General features: G+C 36.0%; 1 protein-coding gene across 7 annotated transcripts in view; it reads left to right on the top strand.

The window, feature by feature from the left end:
* Nucleotides 1-27,995, top strand: part of KCTD3 (potassium channel tetramerization domain containing 3) — a 54,573-nt gene that overhangs the window by 3,948 nt on the left and 22,630 nt on the right. For 3 of the 7 annotated variants that reach the window (XM_009441479.4, XM_514196.8, XM_063792055.1), the window contains exons 2-10: nt 2,593-2,646; nt 2,883-2,928; nt 4,713-4,786; nt 6,486-6,544; nt 6,817-6,897; nt 7,852-7,989; nt 8,765-8,855; nt 15,339-15,529; nt 24,163-24,278. In XM_009441479.4, the coding sequence (XP_009439754.1) occupies nt 2,593-2,646; nt 2,883-2,928; nt 4,713-4,786; nt 6,486-6,544; nt 6,817-6,897; nt 7,852-7,989; nt 8,765-8,855; nt 15,339-15,529; nt 24,163-24,278 (850 nt within the window). Of the gene's footprint in view, nt 1-2,592; nt 2,647-2,877; nt 2,929-4,712; nt 4,787-6,485; nt 6,545-6,744; nt 6,898-7,851; nt 7,990-8,764; nt 8,856-15,338; nt 15,530-24,162; nt 24,279-27,995 lie in introns of those variants that run through there. The other 4 variants (XM_016938645.2, XM_054658847.1, XM_063792065.1 and 1 more) reach the window with 3 other exon arrangements.

Genomic DNA, 27,995 nt, shown 5'->3' with positions numbered 1-27,995 from the left:
ATCCTTGGATCCTTCAATTTACCATTGAGTGGATTTGCTTTGATTTTGGACCAAGTCAGTTTTCTGTGACTGGGGTAATCTGTGTATTTTTTATTTTTCTTAAGAGTCTATTAAGAAACGCATTTAGGAGTATTTGCAGTGTTTTCTTAAAGTGACTCATTTGTTAATCAGATAAATGGGCGTAGGAACTGCTTATAAACACCTAGACTGTCCATAACCTGTGAAATTAGTTAGTAGTCAACTTCTATGTGTTCCCTTACTGTAGTTTACATTTAAATGTCTTTAATAAATGAATGTAGTAAGTAAACCCCTTACTGTAGTTTACATTTAAATGTCTTTAATAAATGAATTGTTTTACTGTCTTTCCTTCAGTTAGCCAATGAAAGAATACTTTTCCTTACAAATTGTAAAGTTGTAAGTGGGAAGAAGTGGAGATAAACTTTTTTTTTTTTTCCGAGACGGAGTCTCGCTTTGTCGCCCATGCTGGAGTGCAGTGGCGCGATCTCGGCTCACTGCCAGCTCCACCTCCTGAGTTCACGCCGTTGTCCTGCCTCAGCCTCCTGAGTAAGCTGGGACTACAGGTGCCCGCCACCACGCCTGGCTAATTTTTCGTAGTTTTAGTAGAGACGGGGTTTCACCGTGTTAGCCAGGATGATCTCCATCTGCTGACCTCGTGATCTGCCCGCCTCGGCCTCCCAAAGTGCTGGGATTACAGGCGTGAGCCACCGCGCCCAGCCGAGATAAACTTTTAATTGTGATTGGAAAGCATGTTTTGATAATGATAGAAAATTTATTTTGGAGACTAAGGCACCTTTTATGGAACAGTGCATACACGGCTTCTGCTGTTACTGACACTGAGACTGATACTGCTAAATGATTTAAGTGGGCAGTTTAGTGACATCTGTGTGTCAACACCAGTGTATTCTGAAAGTGCTCTGTTGTAACCATAAAATGCCTGCAGATCGTACAGAAGAATCAAGTCTCCGTTTTGTACAGAACATTTAACTGAGTTTTAGAGTGTGATTCTGTTTATCACACATCAGTTTCAATAAACATTTACTGGGTGTGTGCTAGGTGCTAAGAACAATGCTTTTAGGTGGTCCTCTCTGGCTTTAAGAAAAAACAACATCTACTTTTTTAATATAAAATCCATTTCTGAAACTGAGTTTGAAAAGTGAATTTACAGATAATCCATTTATCAAGATATGTAAAATATTATGAGCCATTGTTGCCTCAGGTGCCTGGATGGACTTGCAAAGTTGAGAGATCCGTGAGACTTCTGACACTACTCTGTATAAGCCTTGGTAGTCACAGTCACCCTGGCCTGCAATCCAGTGCTATTTAATAGCCCACTTAGAAGATGGGAATGGGAAGTAGGATGTATTTTGAGGTTTGTTATGCTGCAGTGAGCATAATAAAAAAAAGTAAGCAACTTCCACGTTTTTGATAATTCCAGGCTGCTAATTTAGGTAATGGCAGACAATAGATGGATGATACAGTATATACATGCACAGCCTGGGAAACATCCCTTAGCCATTTTGGCTGGGGTTTGGCCTGTGTTTCCTGGTGATAGTGCATGGTAACTAGTGCCACTATTCAGTCACCTTGTTTAGTTTAAGTATGAAAGGTAAAAATAAATTTAGGGATTTCATATAATGCCAGAAAATAAATGTGGAGTGAAAGTAGAGGTTTGCTAGGCTGGGTGAGATAACATTGTAGTTCAAGGTGATATCTTAAAATGAAAATACTCAGAGAAGGGCTGGACTGAACAAGTACTATATTGCTTTGTTTGCCATATCAGTTTACATAAATTATTGGTTTGTTGTCCCAGTCTATTATACTGTACTTTGGTAAAGATCCTCCCTTGGTAATATACAAGCTTGATCAAATGACAACCTCAGAACAGTGATGTATTTGGCTGAATGATTTTTGAATGAATGAAGTCAGCAGTTGCAGATAGCCCAAGACTGCATATAAAGAAGGTGTTAAATGAGTAATTTACAGTGAAATTACTATGAGCTTAAAAAGAGATAATACAGGATTGGATATTTAGAAAAACTATTACAGGGAAGGTAAAACCTGAGTGGTATCAAGAAAGATGGACGGATCTTGAATTATTGGACATGAAGAGGGTGATCTAGCTGAATAAAGATACCAAAATGGTAGTAAGCATGAATTTTTTGGGGATATGAAGAAGTTTTGTCCTATTAGAGGGGAAAACCAGCATTTGTACTGGAGAGATGAGATGGAACCTGAAGGTAATTTTGAATGTTATACTGAGAAGTTGAGACTTGGTGTGATGGGCTAATTGTTGATTCTTCAGCAGAGATTAGCTTATTGGAAAGTAGTGTTTTAAGATGCATTATATGGCGGATAACAAGTTGTTTATTGTTATTGAGAGCTGCTTGTATAATCTTAACTCTGAATTGAAAGTAGCAACATTTAAAAATATTAACTGTAATAAATATATTGGTACAGCTATAACTATAAAACATCTTGTAAATCATTAGCCAGTGTACTGAAACAAGTTAACTAATACTGAAATTTCAAATCATGTTCTCACTTATAATACCAGATGATTTTTAATTGCAGATTTAGTACCTCAAGACAAACTCTTATGTGGATTCCAGATTCTTTTTTTTCCAGGTATGTCTTATAATTCTTTAGTGTATATTTTAATACATTTATTTACCAAAATATAATAATGTTTGTCAGTTAAATTTTTTTTTTAATAAAAAAGGTTAACTCTTAAAATATATATATTTTTGAACTTGGAAGATAGATAACTTACTTTTAGTGGTCTTTAACATTTGGTAAAGAATTAGCACATTTGTTTATACTCAGATTTTAAAAACTAACTTTAGATTATTAATGACTTCCAGTTTGCTGAGTGGGAGAATTTCAACACTTCGAGATGAAACTGGTGCTGTGAGTATAATAATAATTGATACATATTCCTAAATTAATGCTTATAGTGCTTGGTCCTAACATATAGTTACTCTAAGAATATAGGAGAACTGATATTTTAATAATCACTGAATGAAAGTGGCATAATTTTATTTCTTGTCATATGTAGTTTTTTGTAATCAGAGAAGATCCCTAAGTAGGGAATACTATATATGGCAATTTAAGTATTCATGATTAGAGAGATTGTAGGATATGAGCTTACATTGGCATTAGAAGAAATTTTTTTAGATCAATAATTGAAACTTTAACAGTAAGTGGATAAATGTAAATATTCTAATATTTTTATATTAGAATATAAGAGGTTAAATTAGTAAACTCCTACAGTTTTTTATTTTATTTTGGAGAATAACCTTGCGAATTTGTTTATACAGCATTGGTACAGTGAGGGAAGGAAAGAATTGTAAAGTTTCAGTGCAAAAAAATTGGTTTATCCATTTGGAGGCAACAAAGTGACCAATGGTATTTATTTGCTGTGGTGAGATTTGCAGATGAAATAAGGCAACAAATGCAGATATGTCCATGTGAAATTATAAAAAGTTATCAGTAATAAGATCTCCACAAATCTGTGATGTCTCTTCAATTTTTGATGTGCTCTAATGAAAACAAAAGAAAATTTATAAAGCTTAGAAGAATCTCATTGATTGTATATATATAGTTGATCATAGTAGGAAGAGTTTTATTACTGGCTACCATTTCCCTTTCTAATTGATTTACATAAGCTTTAAAAGATGTTCAGTTTTTATGGCCAGATCTTTTGTAAATGATTCAAAATAGGTGTTGGTATAAATTTCCATAAAAAGTTATCAATTATGGGCTGGGTGGGGTGGCTTATGCCTGTAATTCCAGCACTTTAGGAGGTCGAGGCAAGTGGATTACCTGAGGTCAGAAGTTCAAGACCAGCATGGCCAACATGGTGAAACCCCCTCTCTACTAAAAACAGAAAAATTAGCCAGGCATAGTGGCAGGTGCCTCTAATCCCAGCTACTCAGGAGGCTGAGGCAGGAGAATTACTTGAACTTAGGAGGTGGAGGTTGCAGTGAGCCCAGATTGTGCCACTGCACTCCAGCCTAGATGACAGAGCAGGATGCTGTCTCAAAACAAACAAACAAACAAAAGTTACCAATTATGTATTTTACATTTTTAAGCAATTTGTTTTCCTCTTATGTATTCTGTGGTGCTTTAGTTAAAAAAAAAAAAAAATTGTCATTACCTTTCCCCAGCTCTGAAGGAAATTGAGATTAGTAAAAGTGTTATGAGAATAGTATTCTTTTCCACTTTTGACAGCAATGTGCAGTATTTACTTTTCTCAAGTACCCCTGTGTGCATTATTAAAGTACATTGTAGTTTTAATGATTGAACAGTATAAGAAAGTATTATTTATTCATGTTTTCAAAGTATTAATTGAATTCTAGACTGTTTCAGATAAAAATGTTTCCTCAGGTGTCACTTTTACCAAAGGTATCAATACAAGTGATTTTATTAGACAAGATTTTTTCTATGTATTAAAATATCAGTTTAATAATAACTATTCAGAGGAAGAAAAAGACACCATCTCAAGAAAAAGACACCATCTCATGAAATGCACACAGACTACATGCCAATTTTAGAAACATTAAAGTTTAAGAGTGGAAACAAGGAAATGTAGTATTTAAATAATTAAGACTTCATTCCCTATTAGTGTTACAGATATTAAAGTTAAAAGATTAATTTGTAATTTGAAAATAAAACTGTTCTCTTTTTTACAGATATTTATTGATAGAGATCCAGCAGCATTTGCACCCATTTTAAATTTTCTTCGGACAAAAGAACTAGACTTAAGGTAAGAAATGCACTCTTTTTAAAGTAAATTCTTACTGATAAATATGTGTTTTTAATATGTTTTGTGAAATAAAAGGTTTTTTGTTTTTTGTTTTTGTTTTTCCTTGAGTTGCAGTCTTGCTCTGTTGCCCAGGCTGGAGTGCAGGAGTGCAGTGGCATGATCTCTGCTCACTGCAACCTCCGCCTTTCAGGTTCAAACAATTCTCCTGCCTCAGCCTCCCGAGTAGCTGGGACTGTAGGCACATGCCACCATGCCCGGCTGATTTTTTGTATTTTAGTAGAGAAGGGGTTTCACTGTGTTGCCCAGGCTGATCGCAAACGCCTGAGCTCAGGCAGTCTCCCCGCCTTAGCCTCCCAAAGTGCAGGGATTACAGGAATGAGCCACTACGCCCAGCCGGAAAAGGTTGTTTTTTTTTTTTTACTAAGACTTTGATTAAAAGTTTCCTCACACTGAAACTGGATGTGGTGGTACACGCCTATAATCCCAGCTACTCTAGAGAAGAAGCTGAGGCAGGAGGATCCCTTGAGGCCGGGAGTTTGAGGCTGCAGTGAGTTATGATCATGCCTCTGGCCAGTACTGCTGTACTGTTAACACAAATAGTTTCAAAATAGAATAAGAAAGTTTGAAGCTTTTTTTTTTTGAGACTGAGTCTTACTCTGTCACCCAGACTCACTGCAGTCTCCACCTCCCGGGTTCACACCATTCTCCTGCCTTAGCCTCCCAAGTAGCTGGGACTACAGGCACCCGCCACCACACCCGGCCAATTTTTTTGTATTTTTAGTAGAGATGGGGTTTCACCGTTTTAGTCATGATGGTCTCCATCTCCTCACCTCGTAATCCACCCGCCTTGGCCTCCCAAAGTGCTGGGATTACAGGTGTGAGCCACCGCCCCCAGACACAAAGTTTTAAGCATTTTTAATGTTAAACTAGTCATAACCAGTTTCACAAATAAAAACAATTTAACATAGTAATTGTATATATTTATCAAGGCTGGGGAATATTTTTAAAATAAGGACAAATTACAACTGAAACCTAAGATGAATTATTAGTATTATAAATTCTGAATCTTCCATTTTTTAAAAATTTTATTTCATGTTACTTAACTTTACTACTATGAAGTAGCATCATTTCATCTGGATAACATAGCCCTTCCCAAGGCTAGTCTTTTTTTTTTTTCTATTTTATTTGTTCAACAAATATTTATTGCATAACTATTTTATACAAGCACTATGCTAGGCACTGTGAGGTATACAAACATAGATCAGAAATAGATCATGCTCACAGGGAATTTATAGTGTAATTGGGGAGATTAAGATAGATATGTATAGAAATAATTGCGATAAAAAGTTAAAAGCAACTAATGCCATAAAAGTATGGTTTCCATTCTATCGTTTGCCTTCTAGACAATTTATTTGTACTAGCCTGATAGAGCCCTAATCTCTCCATTAGTGACCCAATTCATATATATGTATATATATGAATGGTTTTTAAGTAGATAACAGAATATTTTTGTTCACATGCAGTTTTTATTTACACTTTTTAATGATTAAGGATAATAAGAATAAAGAGTATTAGGAGGAAAATAATTTTTAAAGCCTTATGACTATATACATGAAGAACCTAGAATTTTTTCCTTTCACGTCGGATGATAATACAGGTTTCCAGTGTTAGAGAATTTACATCATTTGTTTCTTTGTAGGGGAGTGAGTATTAATGTTCTCAGGCATGAAGCAGAATTTTACGGGATCACTCCGTTAGGTATGTGCTCTTTTAATATTTGGTGTTTATGATTTGACTCATGTATGAAAGTTGCCCTAAATGAAATGTGTTTATATCAGGTCCTGATTTTTGATGGACTTGTTCAGTGCTTAGTTTTTGTGGATTTTCATAGTAAAAAGATGTTGTCAACTCTGACTTAATTAAAATTTTCCTTTTCTTTCCTTATCCTCTTGAACTAGAGAAAATAAAAATGGAGTACTGTTTTTCTGTTTGCATGTACTCTTGACAAGTTTGCTTTGAAATGTTTTTAGTAAGAAGGCTTCTCTTATGTGAAGAATTGGAGCGTTCCTCTTGTGGCAGTGTCCTTTTTCATGGTTACTTGCCCCCACCAGGTATTTTCACTTTATTAAATCTTTTAAAAAATTCCTTGTATCATTAAGCAAGTACAAGCATATGAATAGGAAAAACTGTTCCTTGATTATTGAGTTTTTGGTCTATAAATCTATTAGAAATGGTAAGAACTTTTGATTTTTATAGAAATTAAGTCACATTATATATTGGAGCAGGGGTTTGGCAAACTTTTTCTGTGAAGAGCCAGATAGATTTTGTGAGCCAGAGGATCTCTGTGACAGCCACTTAACTCTGCTGTGTATACTACATGAAGACTAGGTTTAACTGTAACCACTACAACTTTATTTACATAAATAGCATTGATTGGGCTGGATTTTCCATGGCCCATAGTTTGCTGACCCATATGTTATAGCACTGGTTGTCAAACTGCTTTTTCGCAAAATTAAGGAATTCTGCAGAGATAAGTCAGTGTCACCTCAGCCCCACTTTAGTTAGAAGAGCCTGCTTTTACCTGTGTTATAATGGACTTCTGAGCAAGATTTCATTTTAAAAAATGTTCCCCTGTCAAATAAAAAATGTCTGAAAGTATGGGGAAATTCAGTTCTAAAGCAGTTAAATTATTACATAGTACCTAACACATAATACCTGTACCATAATTGTAAAGAGTGGCTGACAGACTGAATTAATTACCCATTAATTCAGTAACCATTAATTAATTACCCATTAATTCAGTAAAACAGTAACTGTTTACAATTTATTGTAAACAGTATGACAATACCAGAAATCTGTTGACAGAATTTTGTCTTTGTCTTTGTGTTTTTCATTTACATTTTATTTTTTAATTGTAATTAAATTATTTGTAATAATTTGCTATATTGGAAGATGTATTTCGGCTTTAATGAAAGTCACATTTTTGTTTCTTTGTCACAATGTGATATTTTTAATTTTTGAAAGGTGAACTTAGGAATGTATTTGTTTTCTTCTTCTCTTTATAGGTATTCCTAGTCGTAAAATAAACAACACAGTCAGATCTGCTGATTCTAGGAATGGTCTAAATTCTACAGAAGGTGAAGCCCGGGGAAATGGTACACAGCCTGTTCTCTCTGGAACGGGAGAAGAAACTGTTAGGCTAGGTAAGCAAAGATTACAGAAATAGAAAAAGAAAAATACGTATGTTTTTAGTGCTGGGTGATATTGAGTAATTACTTTTAAAGATTTTTGCCTCATCTCCTTTTTTATCCAGATTTATCATTTATATCTTGGAAAGGTCTCATTTAACACTTAATTTTTATTTAAAATGTTGTGTAATCTTCTATCTTCTCTGAATCTTCAGAACAGGGTTGCCAAAATTTATCTGGTAAGAGCCGGAGATTAAATATTTTAGGCTTTGTGGGCCACGTGTTCTCTGTCAGACCTACTCAACTTTGCCATTGTAGCATGAACACATAATGGACAATATGTAACAAGTAAGCATGGCTGGGTTCTAACAAAACTATTTTTTTTTTTTTTTTTTTTTGAGACGGAGTCTCGCTCTGTCGCTCAGGCTGGAGTGCAGTGGTGCCATCTTGGCTCACTGCAAGCTCTGCCTCCTGGGTTTACGCCATTCTCCTGCCTCAGCCTCCGGAGTAGCTGGGACTACAGGCGGCTGCCACCATGCCAGACTAATTTTTTGTATTTTTAATAGAGATGAGGTTTCACCGTGTTAGCCAGTATGATCTCGATCCCCTGACCTCATGATCCGCCCGCCTCGGCCTCCCAAAGTGCTGGGATTACAGGTGTGAGCCACTGCGCCCGGCTCTTAACAAAACTATTGACCAAAACAGGCAGAAGGCTGAAACTGGCCTGGTGGCTGTAATTTGCCAACCCCTGGTTTAGAATGTAAAATATTTCTTTTTCCAAAATCAACAGGATTTCCTGTGGATCCACGAAAGGTGCTAATAGTAGCTGGCCATCACAACTGGATTGTAGCTGCATATGCCCATTTTGCTGTGTGTTACAGGTAGTGTATAATTAATAATGCTTTGCTTTTACAGGTGGCAGTTTGAAAATTAATTGTGATTTTATATTTTTAGATTGAAAAGCTATTTTTTTTTTAGTCATCAAGTTTTTTCCCTGCATATTTTACCCATGTCTGTATCATCTGATTAAGATTTAGTGTACTTTTATTTTCACAGCTAATTTGGTAAATGTTTCTGATAGCCTTTATCTGTTGTAAACATTTAGCAGACAAGTGTGAATTGTCATGTAACTGAGATATCCTGATGCATTATTTATTGCTTATACCTAGCTTCTGAGACTGTAGTATATAATGATGTTAGACAGGATTATTAATGTGAGCTCCCTGATGGTCTATCTCTAATGATTCAGTGTTTTGTATTCTATAGCAAGGGAGAGTACATTGGTCATAAATACCACATTTTGGGAAGTGAGGTAGTAAAGCAGGACAGTTGTTGCACAAGTGGTATAGTTTAATATCTAATATGTGAAACTTACAAAGAAGTAGTTTGGTTTTACTAATGCTTACATTCTCAGAGCCTGAGAAGCAATGAAGAATAGTGTAGACCGGTGATTTTTTTTTTTTAATTGGGAAAGTGATAGGACTCTTAGTTCAAAATCACTGTACTCATTGAGAAATGTTGATGACAGAGAATGGTGTAGAAGCACAAAAGTGGTTGGAATATACTAGCTTAGATTATTATTTCATTTAATTGCAGAAAAATCAAAGATACATAAACTATTTGTTTATCACTGTTGAGTTCGGTTAAGAAAAATAGTCACAATAAGCTGAAAAATATCTAAAATGTCTTCTAAAGTTTACAGATATAGTTTAAAGAATCCCAGATGTATTTTTTTTTTTTTAATCTGAATTTATGAAAGGTTTGGCATGTCTGGTAAGTGCTGTTTATATCAGTAATCTCAGGTTTATATTTTCCTTGTAGTAATGATTAAGTGCAGACTTTATGTTTTAAGAGTGTTTTGGCTGGGCACGGTGGGTCACGCCTGTAATCCCAGCACTTTGGGAGGCCGAGATGGGTGGAGTTCAAGATCAGCCCGACCAACATGGTGAAACCCCATCCAAAAATTAGCCAGGTGTGGTGATGCATGCCTGTAATCCCAGCTACTCGGGAGGCTGAGGCAGGAGAATCACTTGAACCCAGGAGGTGGGGGTTGCAGTGAGCTGATAGCTCACCATTGTACTCCAACCTGCGCAACAGAGCAAGACTCTGTCTCAATAAATAAATAAACAAATTTAAAAAAAAAGTGTTTTGTGGATTTACAATTTTAATTATGAAATAGCATGGAAATTGTTTTTTGCATAATTTCTTTGGGGATGGTTTTGTATGAGGCAAGACTAATTTGCTAAAGGAATTTTTTTTTAGGAAGCATTGTTTTGAATTTATCATCTTATATATTTGAATTGAGATGACTTGTAGACTCTTGTTTACATATTATGTACATATTTTTGTCAATAAGGAATTCCAGAAGAATTGTGAAATGATAAGTGATCCAAGTGTAACAGCATAACTTTCTTTTTGTCACTGTACACAATACTAAAGATTGCTCTTTTCCAGAACCACCACATTATTACGCAAAATTTAACTCACTGGGTAATAATTGTAAGGAGGATGATGCTATTACGTTTTCCAGTCTTTGCGTTTGCATTGATCACGATCTTTCTGTGCTTTCACCAAGTGTCTGACATTTCAGAGCAATATACTCATGTAAAGTGACGAAGGAAGACAATTGAGGACATATTTGGATTTCCTCACATATAGTTAAATCATTCAACACAATGGCAATAAAAAGATTTCAAAAGAAAGAAAAATATTTAAACTGTTTAAAAGTGTAATCTTTTTTACAAGTTATTTTTCCTCAAGTTTTTGTATCAGTAAGTTACAAAACCTTTAAAAAAAGAGTAGTACAGTGAAGACCTGTATGATGTTCTCCTAGCTTCACTAATTTTCTACATGGTTAGGTTTTATGTTTATGTCCCTTTTTCTTGCTGAGTTTATGACAGTGTTACTTCTATTAACGAAGAGTAGTTGTGTGAATTGCTGCCCCCTTGGGGCTTATATTCCACTTTAGATCTTTAATCCTTGTGGAGTTTACTTTTTTGTATGTGGTATGAGATTTAAGGATTTATTTTCTTCTCAGTGGGTAGGTAATTATGTTCTGACAATTTATTACGTAAATCATTCTTTGTCAGTGAATCTGATAGCCCATTTTATCTTGCTTTATGTGTGTGTATATACTTGGATCTGTTTTTCAGTTCTCTCATGTCCTTAAGACATATGTCTATTCTCATACACTTGAGGTGAAGTATGTTCATAATAAGTTTCAAAATCTCACAGGGCATGTCCTCTCTACTGTATTTTATTGAGGTCTTCATGTAGGAAATAACTAGACGTAACTCTATTCTTTGCATAGCTGTCTTAACCAGAGGGTTGGTTCACTAGGCAGCAGTAAGATGATGGAGAGGTGAAATAACAGAGCATATTCTTGTTTTATATTTTGTTTTATTTATTATTATATATTTTTTGTTTTGTTTTGTTTTTGAGATTTTGAGACAGAGTCTCGCACTGTCACCCAGGCTAGAGTGCAGTGGCGTGATCTCGGGTCACTGCAACACCTGCCTCCTGGGTTCAAGCAATTCTCCCACCTCAGCCTCCTGAGTAGCTGGGACTACAGGTGTGCACCACCACACCTGGCCAATTTTTGTATTTTTAGTAGAGACGGGGTTTCACCATGTTGGCCAGACTGTTTTCAAACTCCTGATCTCAGGTGATTCACCCGCCTCAGCCTTCCAAAGTGCTGGGATTCCAGGCGTGAGCCACTGTGCCTGGCCTTGTTCTACATATTTTAAATGTATTACTTGTATGGAAAGTTATAGAGCAAATATGTACCTTCTTTGTAATTTTTTAAAAAACAGGTAAATTCACATATCTTATTAAGAGTTAAATTCTGTAGTTGTTACAGTTATTTTTAAATACACTGTCCTGATTCTTTTATCCTTTTTTGACATCTCTTTATTGTGTAATACCCTAATTACTATAGAGAAAAACAACTTAGAAGTAATATGTCTGTAAAAGATGAGATTATATAGTTTTTTTTTTTTTTTTTAAGTGAATCCAAGTTTATTAAGAAAGTAAAGGAATAAAAGAATGGCTACTCCATAGCCAGAGCAGCCCTGAGGGCTGCTTGACTGAGTATACTTACAGTTATTTCTTGATTATATACTAAATAAGGGGTGGATTATTCATGAGTGTTTCAGAAAGGAGCAGGCAATTCCCAGAACTGAATGTTCCTCCCCTTTTTAGACCATATAGGGTAACTTCCAGACATTAGATGTCATTTGTAAACTATCATGGGGCTGGTGAGAGTGTCTTTTAGCATGATAATGCATTATAATTAGCGTATAATGAGCAGTGAGGACGACCAGAGGTCACTTTTGTTGCCATCTTGGTTTCAGTTTTGGCTGGCTTCTTTACTCCGTCCTGTTTTGTCAGCGGGATCTTTGTGACCTTTACCTTGTGCTGACCTCCCTTGTTACGCTGTGACTGAAAATGCCTAACCTCCTGGGAATGCAGCCCAGCAGGTCTCAGCCTTATTTTACTCAGTCCCCATTCAACTCTAGTTTGAACACCTCTGACATGTTTTCCCCTTCCCTTTTACAAGGGTACTCTTAATCCTAAGGGTTTCAGAGGGAGGAAGATTCATCTTCTGTAACTTCTGCAGTCTGAATAGGGATGATGATATTTCTGCCTATTAGGGTCTTCTGCATTCAGAGTAGAGGAGAGCTCAGTTAGAAACTGTCAGTATGGTGAGAACTCTGATTTCTGACAAAAAGTGATGACTGAAAAATTAATAAGTGTTTGATTTAAGAAAGCACTGAGTAAGCTTATCTTGCATTCCTACACAAAGAGAACAACAGCAGTATATTCTACAATAACAAGGCAAAATAAGTAAAATTATCCCAAGTAAACTAAATAAGAAGGCTTTTCATGAACTGGGAAATTGTTGTAACCAAGCTGATATGGAGTTGGAACCAAGCTGATGTGCTAGCCAATTCCAACACATGCCCACAATTAGAATACTGATCCAGATTTCTGTGTTACCCATGCCTCTTGTTTCTTCTGAACAGCAGCCACAGATCACTGCTTGGTCCACAAGGTTAAGCAGGATGAGTCCAAATTGCAGAAAAAACTCAAAAACTACTGATGAGACAAATCTAATAAAAAGCATACCATAGTTTTTGAAACAATTTTCCTATTTTCAGTCTTTCATTTTTACTAAAGAAATCATGGTAGGACTGATTTGTTTGCAAAATAAGCTTTAGTCTTATTATACTTGGCCTGATTATTTGTATAAAGTGCAGCAAGAATAATTAGTTCCTATATAGGCTCTTTTTAAATTGACTTTGATAGAACTTTGATCCATAAAGAATCTCAAATTAGACTTCTTAAAGCCTTGAGCCTTGCCATGGGTTTATCATTGCCTGCAAATACCTGTATGAGTTGGGTAAATTTCTTTCCTCTTGAGGTTTCATGATAACTTGGGGCTTTTGGGCCTGTCAGAAAGTGACTTTCTTTACTTACCCCAGACAGGTCAGAAACCTTGTACAGGGACCGTGTAGACAAGATATGTGGCCAGTTTTTCCCAGGGGTTTTTATCAGCTCTATAAGTCAAATTTGATTCCTTAAACAAGTCCATATCTGAAAGCATGCTATTCCAGTCAAAGTCTTGGTAAAATAACCAGTTTCTCCAATTGTGTCCTGTTACAAAAGAAAACAGATTCTTATTGTAGTTACATATTGCTGTAAGTTAAGAATACTCACAAATAGTTTCCAAATTCTGGAGAAATCAGGTAGAGAGAAAGAAATATGCTCCAAATTTTGTTTATAAGAGTATACTTTACTCAGTTGTTAAAAGCTGCAAAATCTCGAAAGAAAAGTGTTCTTGACTCCAAAGTCAGCTAATTGGTGCTGCAGTCTATTTCCTTTGGGTCGGGGGTCTCTCCACTATCTCATTTCATGGTTTCCCAGGAAGATGTTACTGGAAAGGGGTCCTCATCCAGACCCCAAAAAAAGAGTTCTTGAATCTCTCACAAGAAAGAATTCAGGGTGAGTCCTTAGAGTAAAGTGAAAGCAATTTCATTAAGAAAGTAAAAGAATAAGAGAATGTCAGCGAATTTTAGTGTTTATTAGGTAAGTATTTAAGTATTTTCATTTGTTTATCTTAACAAATGAATCCCATCTGGTGGCTGAAGAGGGTGGTTACAAATTACACAATGCTTAGGAAAAATTGATACATTTTTCTCTATTGCTTTGGAGTTTAGGGAAATCATTAGTTCTTCAAATTAATATGCTCAATTGTATATTCTTATGAATTACAGTTGTATTACTTGGCATACATATTTAAGGGAAAATGAAGTTGATGTGTTTTTATTTAGGCCCTTAGGTGACCATCATTTATGAATACCTAAGTTTGCTTTTTGCAGTGAATGTCAGGTAGTTTGCAAAAGAACGCTTCTTTTCCTTCATCTTCTATATTCTCTTTAGGTAAGCCAAAAGAGAAATTTTATAGTTATGTTTGCATTATTTATTTAGTTTAAAAATAGATACTTCATAGTTCAACTCATTCATTATTATGATTACGTAACTGCTAAAGCTCTAAATGTATGAAGGCTGCTATACATATAATCTCATAGAAAACATTTCTTTAAAACCTAAATTCAGATAGGGCAGAAAGAATTATTAAAAACTGACAGGATATTTATTAGAGAAATTAGGTATTAAAGAATACATTAGCTTTTACATATGGGTAGTCATATGGAACTGTAGTTCCATACAGTTTTGCATTTAGACCTTTAAAAACTAGTCTTCAGAGGATATCCTGCACCCTATCCTTTTTTATATAATAGTGCTAATGTATCGGAATGCATGTGATACACTCAGTGTTTCTGGATAGACTGTCCATCTGAAGTACAAAAAGCAAGAGATTCAGTATGTGTCATTTCAGTTAATAAACCCTGAAAAGCTGATTAATAACTGAAAGGAATAATAATTCTGAAATTCAGATTTTTGCTGATTGTTCATACTCACAGAAGATGACAGTATCATTTGTATGTGTGTGCGTGTGTGTAGAGAAACATGAAAGATGAAACTATCTTTTTTTAAAGTTTCTGAAATTTTTTAAAATTTGGAGGACTTTACTAAATTATTCTTTGGGGAAATATAGAACTATAGTCTCTTTCAAGTCGTTATATGTGCTATGTATGCAAGTATACAATACCCCAAGGATAATATTGTGGCTTCATAGGCAATATAGATCAACAAAATTTTATTTGTAATAGGAAGGTGGATGGGTAACTGTTTAGTTTTTTTTTTGTTTTTTGTTGTTTTTTGTTTTTGGTGCATTGATGTGTATTCCGTTTGCTTCATTGCTGCTGAGTCTACCTTATGTGCCTGTTCTTCCTTAACAGAATCAAAGAATCTTCAGGATGGCAGCAAGTGTTTACGAGCCCATATTTGGACTGGACTATCGAACGAGTAGCTTTAAATGCAAAGGTGGTTGGAGGGCCACATGGAGACAAAGACAAAATGGTTGCTGTTGCCTCAGAGAGTAGCATCATCTTGTGGAGTGTTCAGGATGGGGGAAGTGGAAGTGAAATTGGTAGGAAGAATCTTGTTTATGTTGCAATTTGATGATATTAATATTTTGAAGTTTATAAAAGAGATTGACACTGAATATGAAAATTAACCTGGACTGTCAGTTAGCTAGAGCTGTCACAGTATTTAATGTGGGAGGAATGATCTGATAATGAAGGAAAAATGATGTTTTAGAAAAGACATGGGGAACATCTTTTCACCACTTTAAGTGAAACCTGGCTGCTCTATGAAAATATTGCTTTTCCTGAATCCCACTTAGTGGTGGATGTTTTCACTGTTTTCTCTCCACCCCTCTCAAACCACTGAACCTGAATGTGGAGTAAGTCACTTTCTTGCTCCTCATTGTTGTTGCTTCTAGACCAGACATTCCCAAACTTTTTGGTTTCAGAACCCCTTAATCCTCTTAAAAAGTTACTCAGGACCTGAAAAAGTGTAGGTTATTTTCTTTTTTTTCCTTTTTTTTTTTTTTGAGACTGAGTCTTGCTCTGTCACCCAGGCTGTAGTGCAATGGCACGATCTCAGCTCACTGCAACCTCTGCCTCCTGGGTTCAAGCAATTCTCCTGCCTCAGCCTCCCAAGTAGCTGGGACTACAGGCACATGCCACCACGCCCAGCTAATTTTTTTGTGTTTTTAATAGAGATGGGGTTTCACCATGTTAGCCAGGATGGTCTCGATCTCCTGATCTTGTGATCCGCCCACCTCGGCCTCCCAAAGTGCTGGAATTACAGGTGTGAGCCACCATGCCCGGCCTTTCTGTAGGTTATTTTCTATCAGTATTTACTATATTAGAAATTAAAATGGAAATTTTTATAAATGTTAATATAGTTATAATAATCCATTGCATAACTTAAGTAACATTTTTAATGAGAACCTCATTTTCCAAAAATGTGTGAGAAGAATGGCATTGGTTTACAGTTTTGTAAATCTCTTTTTGAACTGTGATATCTATTTCTGCATTCAATCTGCTGTGATACATTGTTTTGATTGAAGTATATGAAGAAAACTTGATCTTACACAGATATGTAGTTGGAAAAAACTTTTTTTAGTCTTTTCAGAAAATTGTGCATATACTTCTTTGATTCTTTATCAAAACTCTAAAATCATATCAGTGAACTTTTCATATTCTATTAAATTAAAATCCATCAGACTATTTTGTACTTTGAGTGGATCTTTTATCATACATGCTTTTATAAGATGTTGGGCATTTGGAAATTGTTGGTTTGCTGAGTTATGTAGATCTACCAAATGTTGATACCTTTCATTGTATAATATGAAAAAAAATTGCATTCATTGGTATCCCTGCTGACTACGTGTGAGGGAGTTGTCACACTCACTGTGGCAGATAAAAGTTTTCCAAACTGCAGATTTTCACTTGAAACGTTGAATTTTTATCATTGGCAACAAATAACATCAGTGGTTTTCCTTTAGATAACAGGCTTACTTTGTTTATTTTTTGAGGATAGTTCTGCCAAACACCCAATTCTGAATAACCATAGTCATCTCAAATTAAAATGGTACTTAATGAACAGAGCAGCTCCTGTAGCTCTTTGCTCCAGCATTTGTGAAGGTGCTTTTCCTTCACATAGCCATAGTACTTAGTCATACGGAATATTAAGATATATAGTTGAAATTAAGTTTTTATCAGTACAAATTTTTACTGCTTCATCAAGGACATTCTTTAGTTACTAAGACCATTACATTCTCTGCCACAGACTTTCGGGAACATAAAAGGCCAAATCTTTAATTTAATCATTAAATCTTTGATTTGGCCTTTTATGTTCTTGAAAGTCTATGGCAGAGAAGAATGCAATGGTTACTAGTAAAGTTTAGTGCCACTGTCCTGGTTTGTGCTAAGTAAGGTACCTGCTGTTTTTACCAAACGTTGCTTTGCATCATCAGTGTAAATGTCAACACAGATGTTCTAGAATAAGCCATGAAATTCATATAAGTTTTCAACACTTTGACTATTTCAGCACTTCCTGTGTTTGTAGCTATGCATTCACATAAAGGATTTTTAATGACCAGTTGGAGCTAATACCAGATGGGTACAAGTAAAACACCAGGTCTAGCTAATACCAGCTGGATACAAGCAAAATACGAGGTCCAGCCACATCTATATATTCATCTGTTTGCAAGACAAAAATACAATTCTACAGACAAGAGATTGACTCTCTGCCAAATCTTTAGATTGAAGAGTTACTGTATTATTGAAAAGTTACCATGTTATTTCTTCATGGACTTTTCATCTAGCAGGCATTCAGCATTGTCATCTGTTCAAGGCTTTATTAGTCTCTCAGCAATTGGGTATACTTTTCTAGCCACTGTGATGTCGTAACTTACCTTTGAGATGCTTCATTAGATTTTTCATTTCTAGTTTGAAGGTCTATACCAAACAATTTCTGGATTAAATGTTTTTTACGTCTTTATTTAAAATACTTAATTTCTTTTTCTTCTTTTCTTTCCTTTTTTTTCTGAGACAGGATCTTGCTCTGTCACACACGCTGGAGTGCAGTGATGTGATCCTAGCTCACTGCATCCTCAACCTCCTGGGCCCAGGCACTCAAGCAGTCCCCCCACCTCAGCCTCCTTAGTAGCTAGAACTACAGGCAGGCACCACCACGCCTGGCTATTATTTTTTAATCACTGTATAGATAGGGTCTCACTATGTTGCCCAGGTCTTGAATTCCTAAGCTTTAGTGATCCTGCTACCTTGGCTTTCCAAAGTGCTGGGATTACAGGCATGAGTCGCTGTGCCTGGCCAATTTCTTTTTGTTTAAACTCTTGGGTATTCAGTCTCAGTGAACCTACAACCGATAGATACTATGCAAAAATGTTTTGCTACATAAAGCACAATAAGGTTAAGTTATTAAGATCTATAAAGTTGAGGGAAGATTCCAGATTCCCAGAAGGAAAGAAGGTGTCCAACATAAACTGCATTGTTTATGCAGTTAGGCTTTTTGTCACCATAGATTAGGTTTCCTTTATCTAGAATTTCATGAGTAGAATTATATAGTATTTATTCTTTTGTGCCTGGCTTTTTATTAAGCATAATGCTTTTGAAATTCATCCATGTTGTTGCATGTATCAGTTGTCTGTTCCTTTTTATTGCTGAGTAGTATTCCATTGAAATAATACGGCAGAATTTGTTTATCCATTCACCCGTTGATAGACATTTGGCTTATTTCCAATTTGGAGATATTATGAATAAAGCTGCAGTTAACATTCAAGTAGAAGTCTTTCTGTGGACATTTACTTTCTTAAGGTAAATATATAGGAGTGGAATTTCTTAGTCATATGGAAAGTGTATGTTTAAGTTTAAGAAAAACTGCCAAACTGTTTTCCAAAAGTACCTTTTTACATTTTTACTTGCAGTGTGTGAGAGTCCCAGGTTCTCCACATCCTAATCAACACTTTGTATTGTCAGTCTTTTTAATTTGAGCCATTATTGTGGATTTTAATGGTTCAGTGATTTTAATTGTGGCTTTAACTGCATTTTTCTGATGATTAATAATATTAAGCATCGTTTCCTGTACTTAATGACCGTTTGTATATTTTCTTTTGAGAAGTGTCTCTGTAAATCATTTGCCCTTTTTAATGAGGTTGTCGTCCTGTTACTTATTTGTAAATGTTTTTTACATATTCTAGATTTATGTTTCACAACCAAGGAAATCTTATCCACCAAAGGATATTTGAAAATGTCTAGAGACATTTTTGGTTGACACAGTTGAGGGAGGCCTGTACCTGTCTCCCTTCCTCTTTTGTCCATCTCTCCCTTGCTCGCTCCCTCTTCCTCCTTTTGAGCTTTCTAGATCACTTTATATTAACCTGGGGTTGTGGGAGCCCTGATTTTTTATTTCATTTTTTTCTCCATTCTTCAGTTTAGATATCTTTTATTGATCTACCTTTAATGTCTTTTATACTTCTACAGTATTCAATCTGCAGTTAAGTTCATCTAGTGAATTTTCATCTGAAATGTTGGACTTTTTAGCTCTAGTATTACTTTTTGATTCCATTTTCTAGTTTGTTTCTTCTGCTAAGATTTCTTGTCTTTTTGTTCATTATGTTCAGCTGTTTAATTTGTTAAAGTATTTGTCTGCTAATATCAATATCTGGTTACCATGTTTTTATTTTCGGTCACATTTTCCTGTTTCACATGTCTAGAGAGTTTTGATTATGTGCTGTACTTGTGTGTGATACATTTTGTAGGGTTATGAATTATGTTGCCTTTCTTTAAAAGTTATGAGCTTTGTTCTGGCAGGCAATTAAATTACTAAAGGATCTTGAACCTGTTAGGCTTGTTTCAGTACTTTGTTAGGGGTAGGTATCCTCTTCTAGCTTTTTAGGGCAGGGCTCCTTTTCAAGGGTGTAGTCCTTATTTTTAAGATGTTGCTTTTCTGGAATCTTATTTAACTGAATGCCAGAGGGGCTCAGCAAGAACTCTCTACTTTTATTGAGTTGGAACTACTCCATCTACCCACATATGACCTCTGATATCTGATATCTCCAGTTACCTTAGTCCTAAAGCAGCTATCTCCAGTTACCTCTTAGTCCTAAAGCAGCCTTTCTTTCTTTTCTTTCTCTCTCCTTCCTTCCTTCCTTCCTTCCTTCCTTCCTTCCTTCCTTCCTTCCTTCTCTCTTTCTCTCTTTCTTCTCTTTCTTTCTTAGACAGAATCTCACTCTGTCTCCAGGCTGGAGTGCAGTGGCGTGATCATGGCTGACTGCAACCTCCGCCTCCCAGGTTCAAGGGATTCTCCTGCCTCAGCCTCTCAAGTAGCTGGGACTACAGGCACATGCCACCACGCCCAGCTAATTTCTGTATTTTTAGTAGAGACAGGTTTCACCATCTTGACCAGGATAGTCTCGATCTCTTGACCTCGTAATCCGCCCGCCTCAGCCTCCGAAGTGCTGGGATTACAGGCGTGAGCCACCGCGCCCGGCCAGCAGCCTTTCTTTCCTTGAGGATTCTTGCCCTGCCCAGGTGCAGTTAGGCCTTAGCCAAGGTCTTAGGGAAACGCTTATGCAACTTTTATGCCACCCCTCTGGCACAGTTCCCTTCTTTTTGTACTGTACCTACTAACTCTAGCCTCAAGTTCTTCGCCTCCTCAGTTCAGGGAAATCATCTGTCTTTATTTGATATATTAGTCTGTTTTCACACTGCTGATAAAGACATACTCAAAACTGGGAAATTCACAAAAGAAAGAGGTTTAATTGGACTTACAGTTCCACATTGCTGGGGAGGCCTCACAATCATGGCAGAAGGCAAGGAGGAGCAAGTCACATCTTATGTGGATGGCAGCAGGCAAAGAGAGCTTGTGCAGAGAAACTCCTGTTTTTAAAACCAGATCTTGTGAGACAATCCATTCCCTATCACAAGAACGACAAAGGAAAGACCTGTCCCCATGATTCAGTCATTTCCCATGGGGTTCCTCTCACAACACCTGGAAACTACAGGAGCTACAAGATGAGATTTGGGTGGGGCACAGAACCAAACTGTATCACTTAGGTCTCACCTTTCTATGCTGTGATAGAAAGTACTCTTATGCAGCAAGCCAGGGGGAATGTGGGGCTTGTCAGTGTGTTTCTGTCTCTCAGGTCCTCTGCTGCCTGTTGTCCAATACCTAAAAACAGTTGTTTCATATATTTTGTCCATTTTTTTTTTGTTGTTACTGCTGTTTTAAAGTGGAGAATAATCGGGTGCCATTTATTCTATCGTGATCGACAGCTTAAGTCCTCCCAAACAACTTTAAGAAAAGAAAATTTAACATAAAAAATTTTGAAATTATAATACACTGTTAATTAAACAGAAGGTAAACCAGTTGTGGTTTCTTTTTTCTTTTTCAAGTAGCTATTTGTAACATACCAATAAGTGAAAGAAATTTTATTACTTGCTTGGTGTTCAAAGGCTAATTTGATAGGTAGCTATGTTATGAGCTGGTACAATAGTAATTTGTTCATGCCCTGTAAAAGGAGCCATTTGTTGTTAACAAATATTCTTCAGAACATGACAACACTATCCAAAGAAAATTGTTAGGGCTGGTATATCCATGATAAAGCTCTCCCAGAGGCTGAACTCCCTTCATTATAACTTAGATAAGACGAGAGTTACTGGGTTTCTGCTATAAGCAATATTTTACCAAGAGGGCCCCTTAAGACAGGAACTGGTCATTACTTCTGTTGTCTTCCCTGTCGCTGGTGCTCAGGATTGTTTAGCTTAAGCAGGAGTGACACTTTAAATTTCGTGAGACCATTCAGAGTGTCTTTCTTGATTTCCTAGAACCTCATCCTCCTCTGGAGTAATCGATGTTAGTTGGTTTTCCTGTTTTCATTTCTGCCTTTCACGTAGCCCATAATACTGAATATAGTTGGCTTCACATGTTCTAAAAAGACATGTTCACATTGTTTGTTATCATCATTAAAGTACTATTATGTAGAATCCCTAAAATTGTATACAACGTAAAATAATGACTTTATGCTTTGAAGTGGCAGGTTCATTTCTTAACCAATTCTGGGCAAAGGACTTAGCTTTGTGTGTGTGTGTTGTACTTTATTTTGTTCTAGTTTTTTGGGCTGAGATAATGTGTTTCATGCACATGCTTGTATAAATATGGATTTTATACATATAATTAAAAATGTTTATATAGAAGATACTTCTAGCAATACTTAGCAGGTTTTTTGTTTTGGTTTCTTTTTGTCATGTATTGTCTTCTTGCTAGATGCCTTGCTTTTACAAGACTGATTAAAAGTTTTCAAGGTGTTGTTTGTCACTGGTCTTGTGTATAGTACAGTTCTGAACAAAAAGAGAATACCTAGCACCAGTATAAGATTCAAAAGAAATCAGTAATCTTTCTGGCTTATGCTTTTAAAGCATGTTATAATTGCATTTAGTTGCTTTGTTTTTCCCATGAGTTCTTCAAGGTTTCATGCATTTTTTTTCTCAGCTAAATGCTGACGAAGTTGTCTGTATTGGCACAGGTACTTTTTAAAAATAAACTGATACTTGAAGCAGCCAAAGATCTATATAAAACAGTATTGTAGAGGTGAGACTTATTTCCCAGCATTATTAGATAAAAATATATTTCCCATAAAGTGTTTTTCAAATGATTAAGATAATGCTATTTAAGTGCTAGAATTGGAATACAACTTTTTTTTTTTTTTTTTTTTGAGACAGTGTCTTGCTCTGTCACCCAGGCTGGAGTACAGTGATGTGGTCTCGGCTCACTGTAACCTCTGCCTGTGGGTTTAAGCAATTCTCTTGCCACAGCCTCCCCAGTAGCTGGGATTACCGGTGTGTGCTACCATACCCAGCTAATTTTTGTATTTTTAGTAGAGATGGGGTTTCAGTGTGTTGCCCAGGCTGGTCTTGAACTCCTGACCTCAAGTGATCCACCTGCCCTGGCCTCCCAAAGTGCTGGGATTGCAGGCATGAGCCATCATGCCCGGCCGATTATAACATTTTTAAGCTCAAGTGATCATTGAAACATTTAGCTTAGACCCTATTTCGTAGTTGAGATAAGAACCAAAAAAGTGGCAAACAAAGGTACTCTGAGAGCCAGGATCCCAACCCTGGTTCTCCTGACTCCTAGTACAGTACTCTGCTAAAGAGAGACAAGTGTATAAGGCCAATATGCCGCACCAAGGTGAGCCTAGAATTCTCTGCTTAGGCATTGCTGGGTCTTTTGCTACTGATGTGTGATAGGTGCTGCTTACAACCTCTCTCACCTACACTTACTCTTCTGTTTGCTCTGATTCCCTGAGCTTGCCCATATTCAATCTCCCAATTTGATGGACTCCTATTAACCTTTAAAAACTCCAACTCAGATGGCTTCTTTTCTAAGATATATTTTCAACCCCCTTTACATACCCTTTTTACCCCATAGATACTATTATACCCTGTGCATCCTTCTGTTATTATTGTATCAAATTATAATTGGTTGCAGTTTTTTCTCTACTAAAGTGTAAGTTCTTAGTAATGTCTTGTCTTCTCGTGTTTTTTAATCCTAAAGCCTGATGTAGTGTCTTTTGAATTAATTAAATGGAGATTGCAGTGCTGGAAAACATGGGGTTTAAAAATAAGCTCTGAGTAAAAGGCCCGAATGTTTGTTTTTAGTATCATGTGACTTCTTGCTGCTTTTTTCTCCTTTTTGCTTATTTCCAGAATTTAGACACATTCTAGATAGTTAAGGCTGCCAAGTCTGTGTGTTCAGATCACTAGTTCTTAAATATCGGGTCCATGAGCAAGCTGCATATAACTCACCTATGGATTTTGTAACAATACAGTGGGTTTTCTGATTTAGTGAGTCTGGCATGGATCCCAGGATCCTTTTTGTTTTGTTTTGTTTATTTTAAATCTATCAATCAGGTTATTTTGATGATCAGCTGAGGTTAGGAACCAAGCTTCAGGATAAGGTGTTACAGCAGTATGAGATGGCTTGGAGCAGACTCTTCCTTGCTTTAGTAGTTCTGTAAGCTGCTTAAGAGCTTGTGAGTTTCTTATTTCTAGTCCCCAACACGTATAGCACATAGTTTGTAGTAATGAGAATGTAAATTAGTCACCTTTAAGATGTTTTTAATCCAGGTTTTGATTAATTCTAAAAATGGTGACTGATTAACCTTTTTATTTTTTATTGTCATTTAAGGAGTATTCAGCCTGGGTGTTCCTGTAGATGCTCTCTTCTTTATTGGTAACCAGTTGGTGGCCACGAGTCATACAGGGAAAGTGGGAGTGTGGAATGCTGTCACTCAGCACTGGCAGGTTAGTTTAAAGCATATTGCAGAAGTGAAAATATTTCTGAAACGTATGCTGATTATGTATTTTTTTTTTCCTTGTAGAATTCATACTGTTTCTGGTTTTGGTTATACAAATATTGAATAAATGTAGTGGTAAATTTTTTTGCTAGATGCATGTTTGAGCATATTTTCAAGAGTTTAAGTTACTTTGGAAAATAAGTGAGTTTTTTAAACTGTGGTTTTGCATTTCTCCATTTATTTTAAATGTTCGAAGTTCTATGCCTTGAGCATGGTAGTCCAGGCAAATTTTATTTCCAGAATAGGAGCACAGATCTGTGTGAAAACCCATAATCTGTTCAGAGATGATAGCACGCTAAATACTCTCAAGTACTTGAGAGGAATAAGAAAGAGATAAGACTTTAAAAAGGTTAATACCTGATTCTTAAAGGAAAGAGGAAAAAATTAAGGACTTTAAGCAGGGAGTGACATAATCAGATCCATGTTTTAGAAAGATAACAGTGGTTGCTAAAATGAAAAGTGGACTGGAGGTCAGGAGGGAATCTACTACAGCAATCCAGCAATCAAGAAGCAGAGCACCTCAACTAATGGCAGTGGTGGTCGAGGTGGCAAAGATGAGTACATTTGAAGAATATTTCATAGACCTTCCTAAAATGACAGGTCTGCTGTCTGATTGATGTGAGAAATTAAAGGAAGAGAAATGTATTTCTAATTTTGGGTTTCTAGTTTGACAATCCAGTAGCTAGTAGTATTTTGAATTGATAGGAAACATAGGAAGAGAAGCAGAGAGGCTGGTGGGTAGGGTGAAGAATTATTAGATTGATTAATATCTTTACTTTGAGATCCCTATGGTTGTTCAAGTGTAGATGTTAAGTATATAGTTGGAAGTACTCCTTTGGAATTTGGGAAAGAAGAAAGGGTGAGAAATATTTGGAGTCCATAATATTTATGTGATAAAAAATTAATAAGATTTTCCATTGAGTGGGTATATAGAAAGAAATAAAAGTCAAAATTAGAACTCTGGGGGAACATTAGCATTTAAGGGGACAGGATAGACAACCAAGAGCCAAAGGGACACATTATATGATGGAGAAATGACATTAATTTTGGCAGTAGATATCATTTGCAAATATATATTAGTTAGGTGTTGGTGGAAGAAAGCTAGGTTGCAGGAAATGAGGAAGTAAAAGATCAGAGAAAAGAGACAGCAAATTCAAATACCTTTCAAGAAGTTTGGTGGTGAAGGAAAGCAGAGAATCCAAGTGATAGCTTAAGGATCAAGGCTGGTTTGAAAAAAAAAGATAATCGGTGCTTTATTTTTCCTCTAGGTTAGGACAGGCTTGAGCACACTTGTAGCTAGAGAGGAGAGTTGCCAGAAGGACCTGAAGACTGAAAGAATGGAGATTATTTCCGGTCCCATAAAAGTCAAGAGTGTATATGGGATCTACAGCACAGCTAGAAAGGTTTGACCCAACAGGGAGTAGAGACATTTCTTTCTCTGTGACAGAAGGGTAAGGAAGGAGTAAAGAGAAAGACATTGAAGAATATTATCAAGTACTGCAGAGATTAATCGTGCATTTGCAGTAGACCTGGGATCCCATGTAGTTCTTTAGTTACATAATCAAGGTAGATTTTAAGTATTTGAGTCAAATGAACCAGGTTTGTATGTAATCTTAAAAGTTTTTTGCAAAATCATCAGGACAGTTTCAATAAAATATTAATGAAAATGTTATAAAAGCGTTGACTCTGATTTGGGTAAGAAAAGTAAAAAAAAAAAAGAAATGTTTCAGTTTCTTGTTTCCTTTTTTTGTTTAATTCCACCCCCTCGCCCACACACACAGAATTACGTTACAAAAGAAGATTAATAAGGAATTAATTGGTATTGTCAAATAGGTAGCCTAGGCTGTTACATAGCCTAATAGCAATTTTTAGGCACTGTTTCCCAAGTTGATATTTTAAATTTAGATTTATATTGGAAACATAGGTTATACATGTTTCATTCTCATATCAAAGTAGACAGCTTTGGAAGTTAGCTCTAGAAAGGCATTATGTACTTTACTTCCTAAAGAATCAGATAACTCTGTGTGTATTCTGAGAAATAGAGATCTTCAGCCATAGTACCATCTGAGTGATAGCCTAGCCTCTAAATACACAGTGGAGGCTGAGTTTGGGGAGGAAATATTGGTTCTGGGAACAAGAATTCAAAGTGAATTTCTGTGGTCTGATGGGCTAGGCTGGACAAGAATTTGGGAGACTTGTTTGATTTAGCTTCTCTCTTTCCTGTTGTGAGGCACCTGTAGCACTGATGTTAGAAGCAAACTTTTTTTGTGTGTGTGATAGGTTTACAGACCTGTGCATATTAGGAATAGGAATAAGGCAGGCATCCTAGGAATCCTAGGCCCACATTTTGTTGGGGAGAGAGGGGATTGACTTTTCAGTATTATGTCTTGACAGCTGTCTTAACTGTGGTCTGTTTGCTTACTTACAGAATTTATGGTAAGAAATATGAGATACTTACTTAGATTTAGACTTTCTAAATTTATATATAGAAATACTAGATACAAATATTGAAACAATGTATATTGTTTATACTAAGTATTAAATTAAGTTAATTGACTAGTTTGTTTATACACACTTGCATACCACATACCAAACTAAAGGCTCTGGGATCTGGGATTTTAGCAAAAGTAGGAGGCATGATTTCATGGGACAGTAGAAATTGAGCCTCTTACAAAAATCTGAAGTTTTAAGTTTCTCAGTCCCTGAGAAGACTGGGAAAAGTTTGCCCAATAATCTTGGAACAAGAAAGTTTGATGTGTGTTTGGTGTCTTGGAATGGGAAAAGGAGATGCAAGAGGAAACCATTAGAAATTGAAACCAACATATTCAAATTAGGAGTGAATTGAAGCACAAAAACTTGCCTTTGTTCTATGAGAACTCCAATTTGAGAAACTGATCTAGGACTATTGACATTTCTAGATACAGATATGACACCAGTTAGAACACTTTCTCAGAAGAGAGCACACAAGAATCCTGTAGAAGGAGTAATTTCTACTAAAATAACCTCCCAAAACTTATAAACTTCATATGGAAACAAATAACGAAAAGTCATTAAACAAGAAAAAATTTGCAATCCCCAAATTGGAAATAATGGAACAATTAGAAAGCTGCTGTGTTGAAGGAATAGGACAAATCAGAAAATGGAGGGAAATAAAATACTGAAAATTAAAAGGTCATTGAAAAAAAATTTTTTAGATTTATTTAATGGTTAAATAGAAGCGCAGCTAAAAGAAAATTAGTAAATTGACAGACACATCTGAGAAAATCATTTCCAGTTGAGCCAAGAGTGAGATAGAAAATATGAAAAAGAAGGAAAAAGTGAGAAAGCATTTCAGATAGGAACAGACTAGAGGAGCCATATTGGAAAAGATAACAACTGCTAACATTTTGGAGAAATGAAAATGGGCATGAATTTATTGATTAAAGAAATGTACCAAGTTTTCTCAGCCTGAATGTTTAAATGTGCTATAATAAAAGATAAATTACGATAAAAAGTATTCACAGAATAGTGACAGTTTGCCTGTCATTAGACTTTGATCAGATTTCTCATCACCAGTAGTAGACACCAGAAGACGACAACGGGCATTCTCCAAATGGTAGAGAAAGTAACTTTCAGCCTAGGTTTTCATACACAGCAAAGCTATCATTCAAACCTGAATGAGAAG

The sequence above is a fragment of the Pan troglodytes genome, chromosome 1 (genome assembly GCF_028858775.2).
Source record: "Pan troglodytes isolate AG18354 chromosome 1, NHGRI_mPanTro3-v2.0_pri, whole genome shotgun sequence".
Taxonomy (NCBI): domain Eukaryota; kingdom Metazoa; phylum Chordata; class Mammalia; order Primates; family Hominidae; genus Pan; species Pan troglodytes.
Note: the sequence above shows the minus strand (reverse complement) of the source record. Positions and strands in the feature narration are given on the sequence as shown.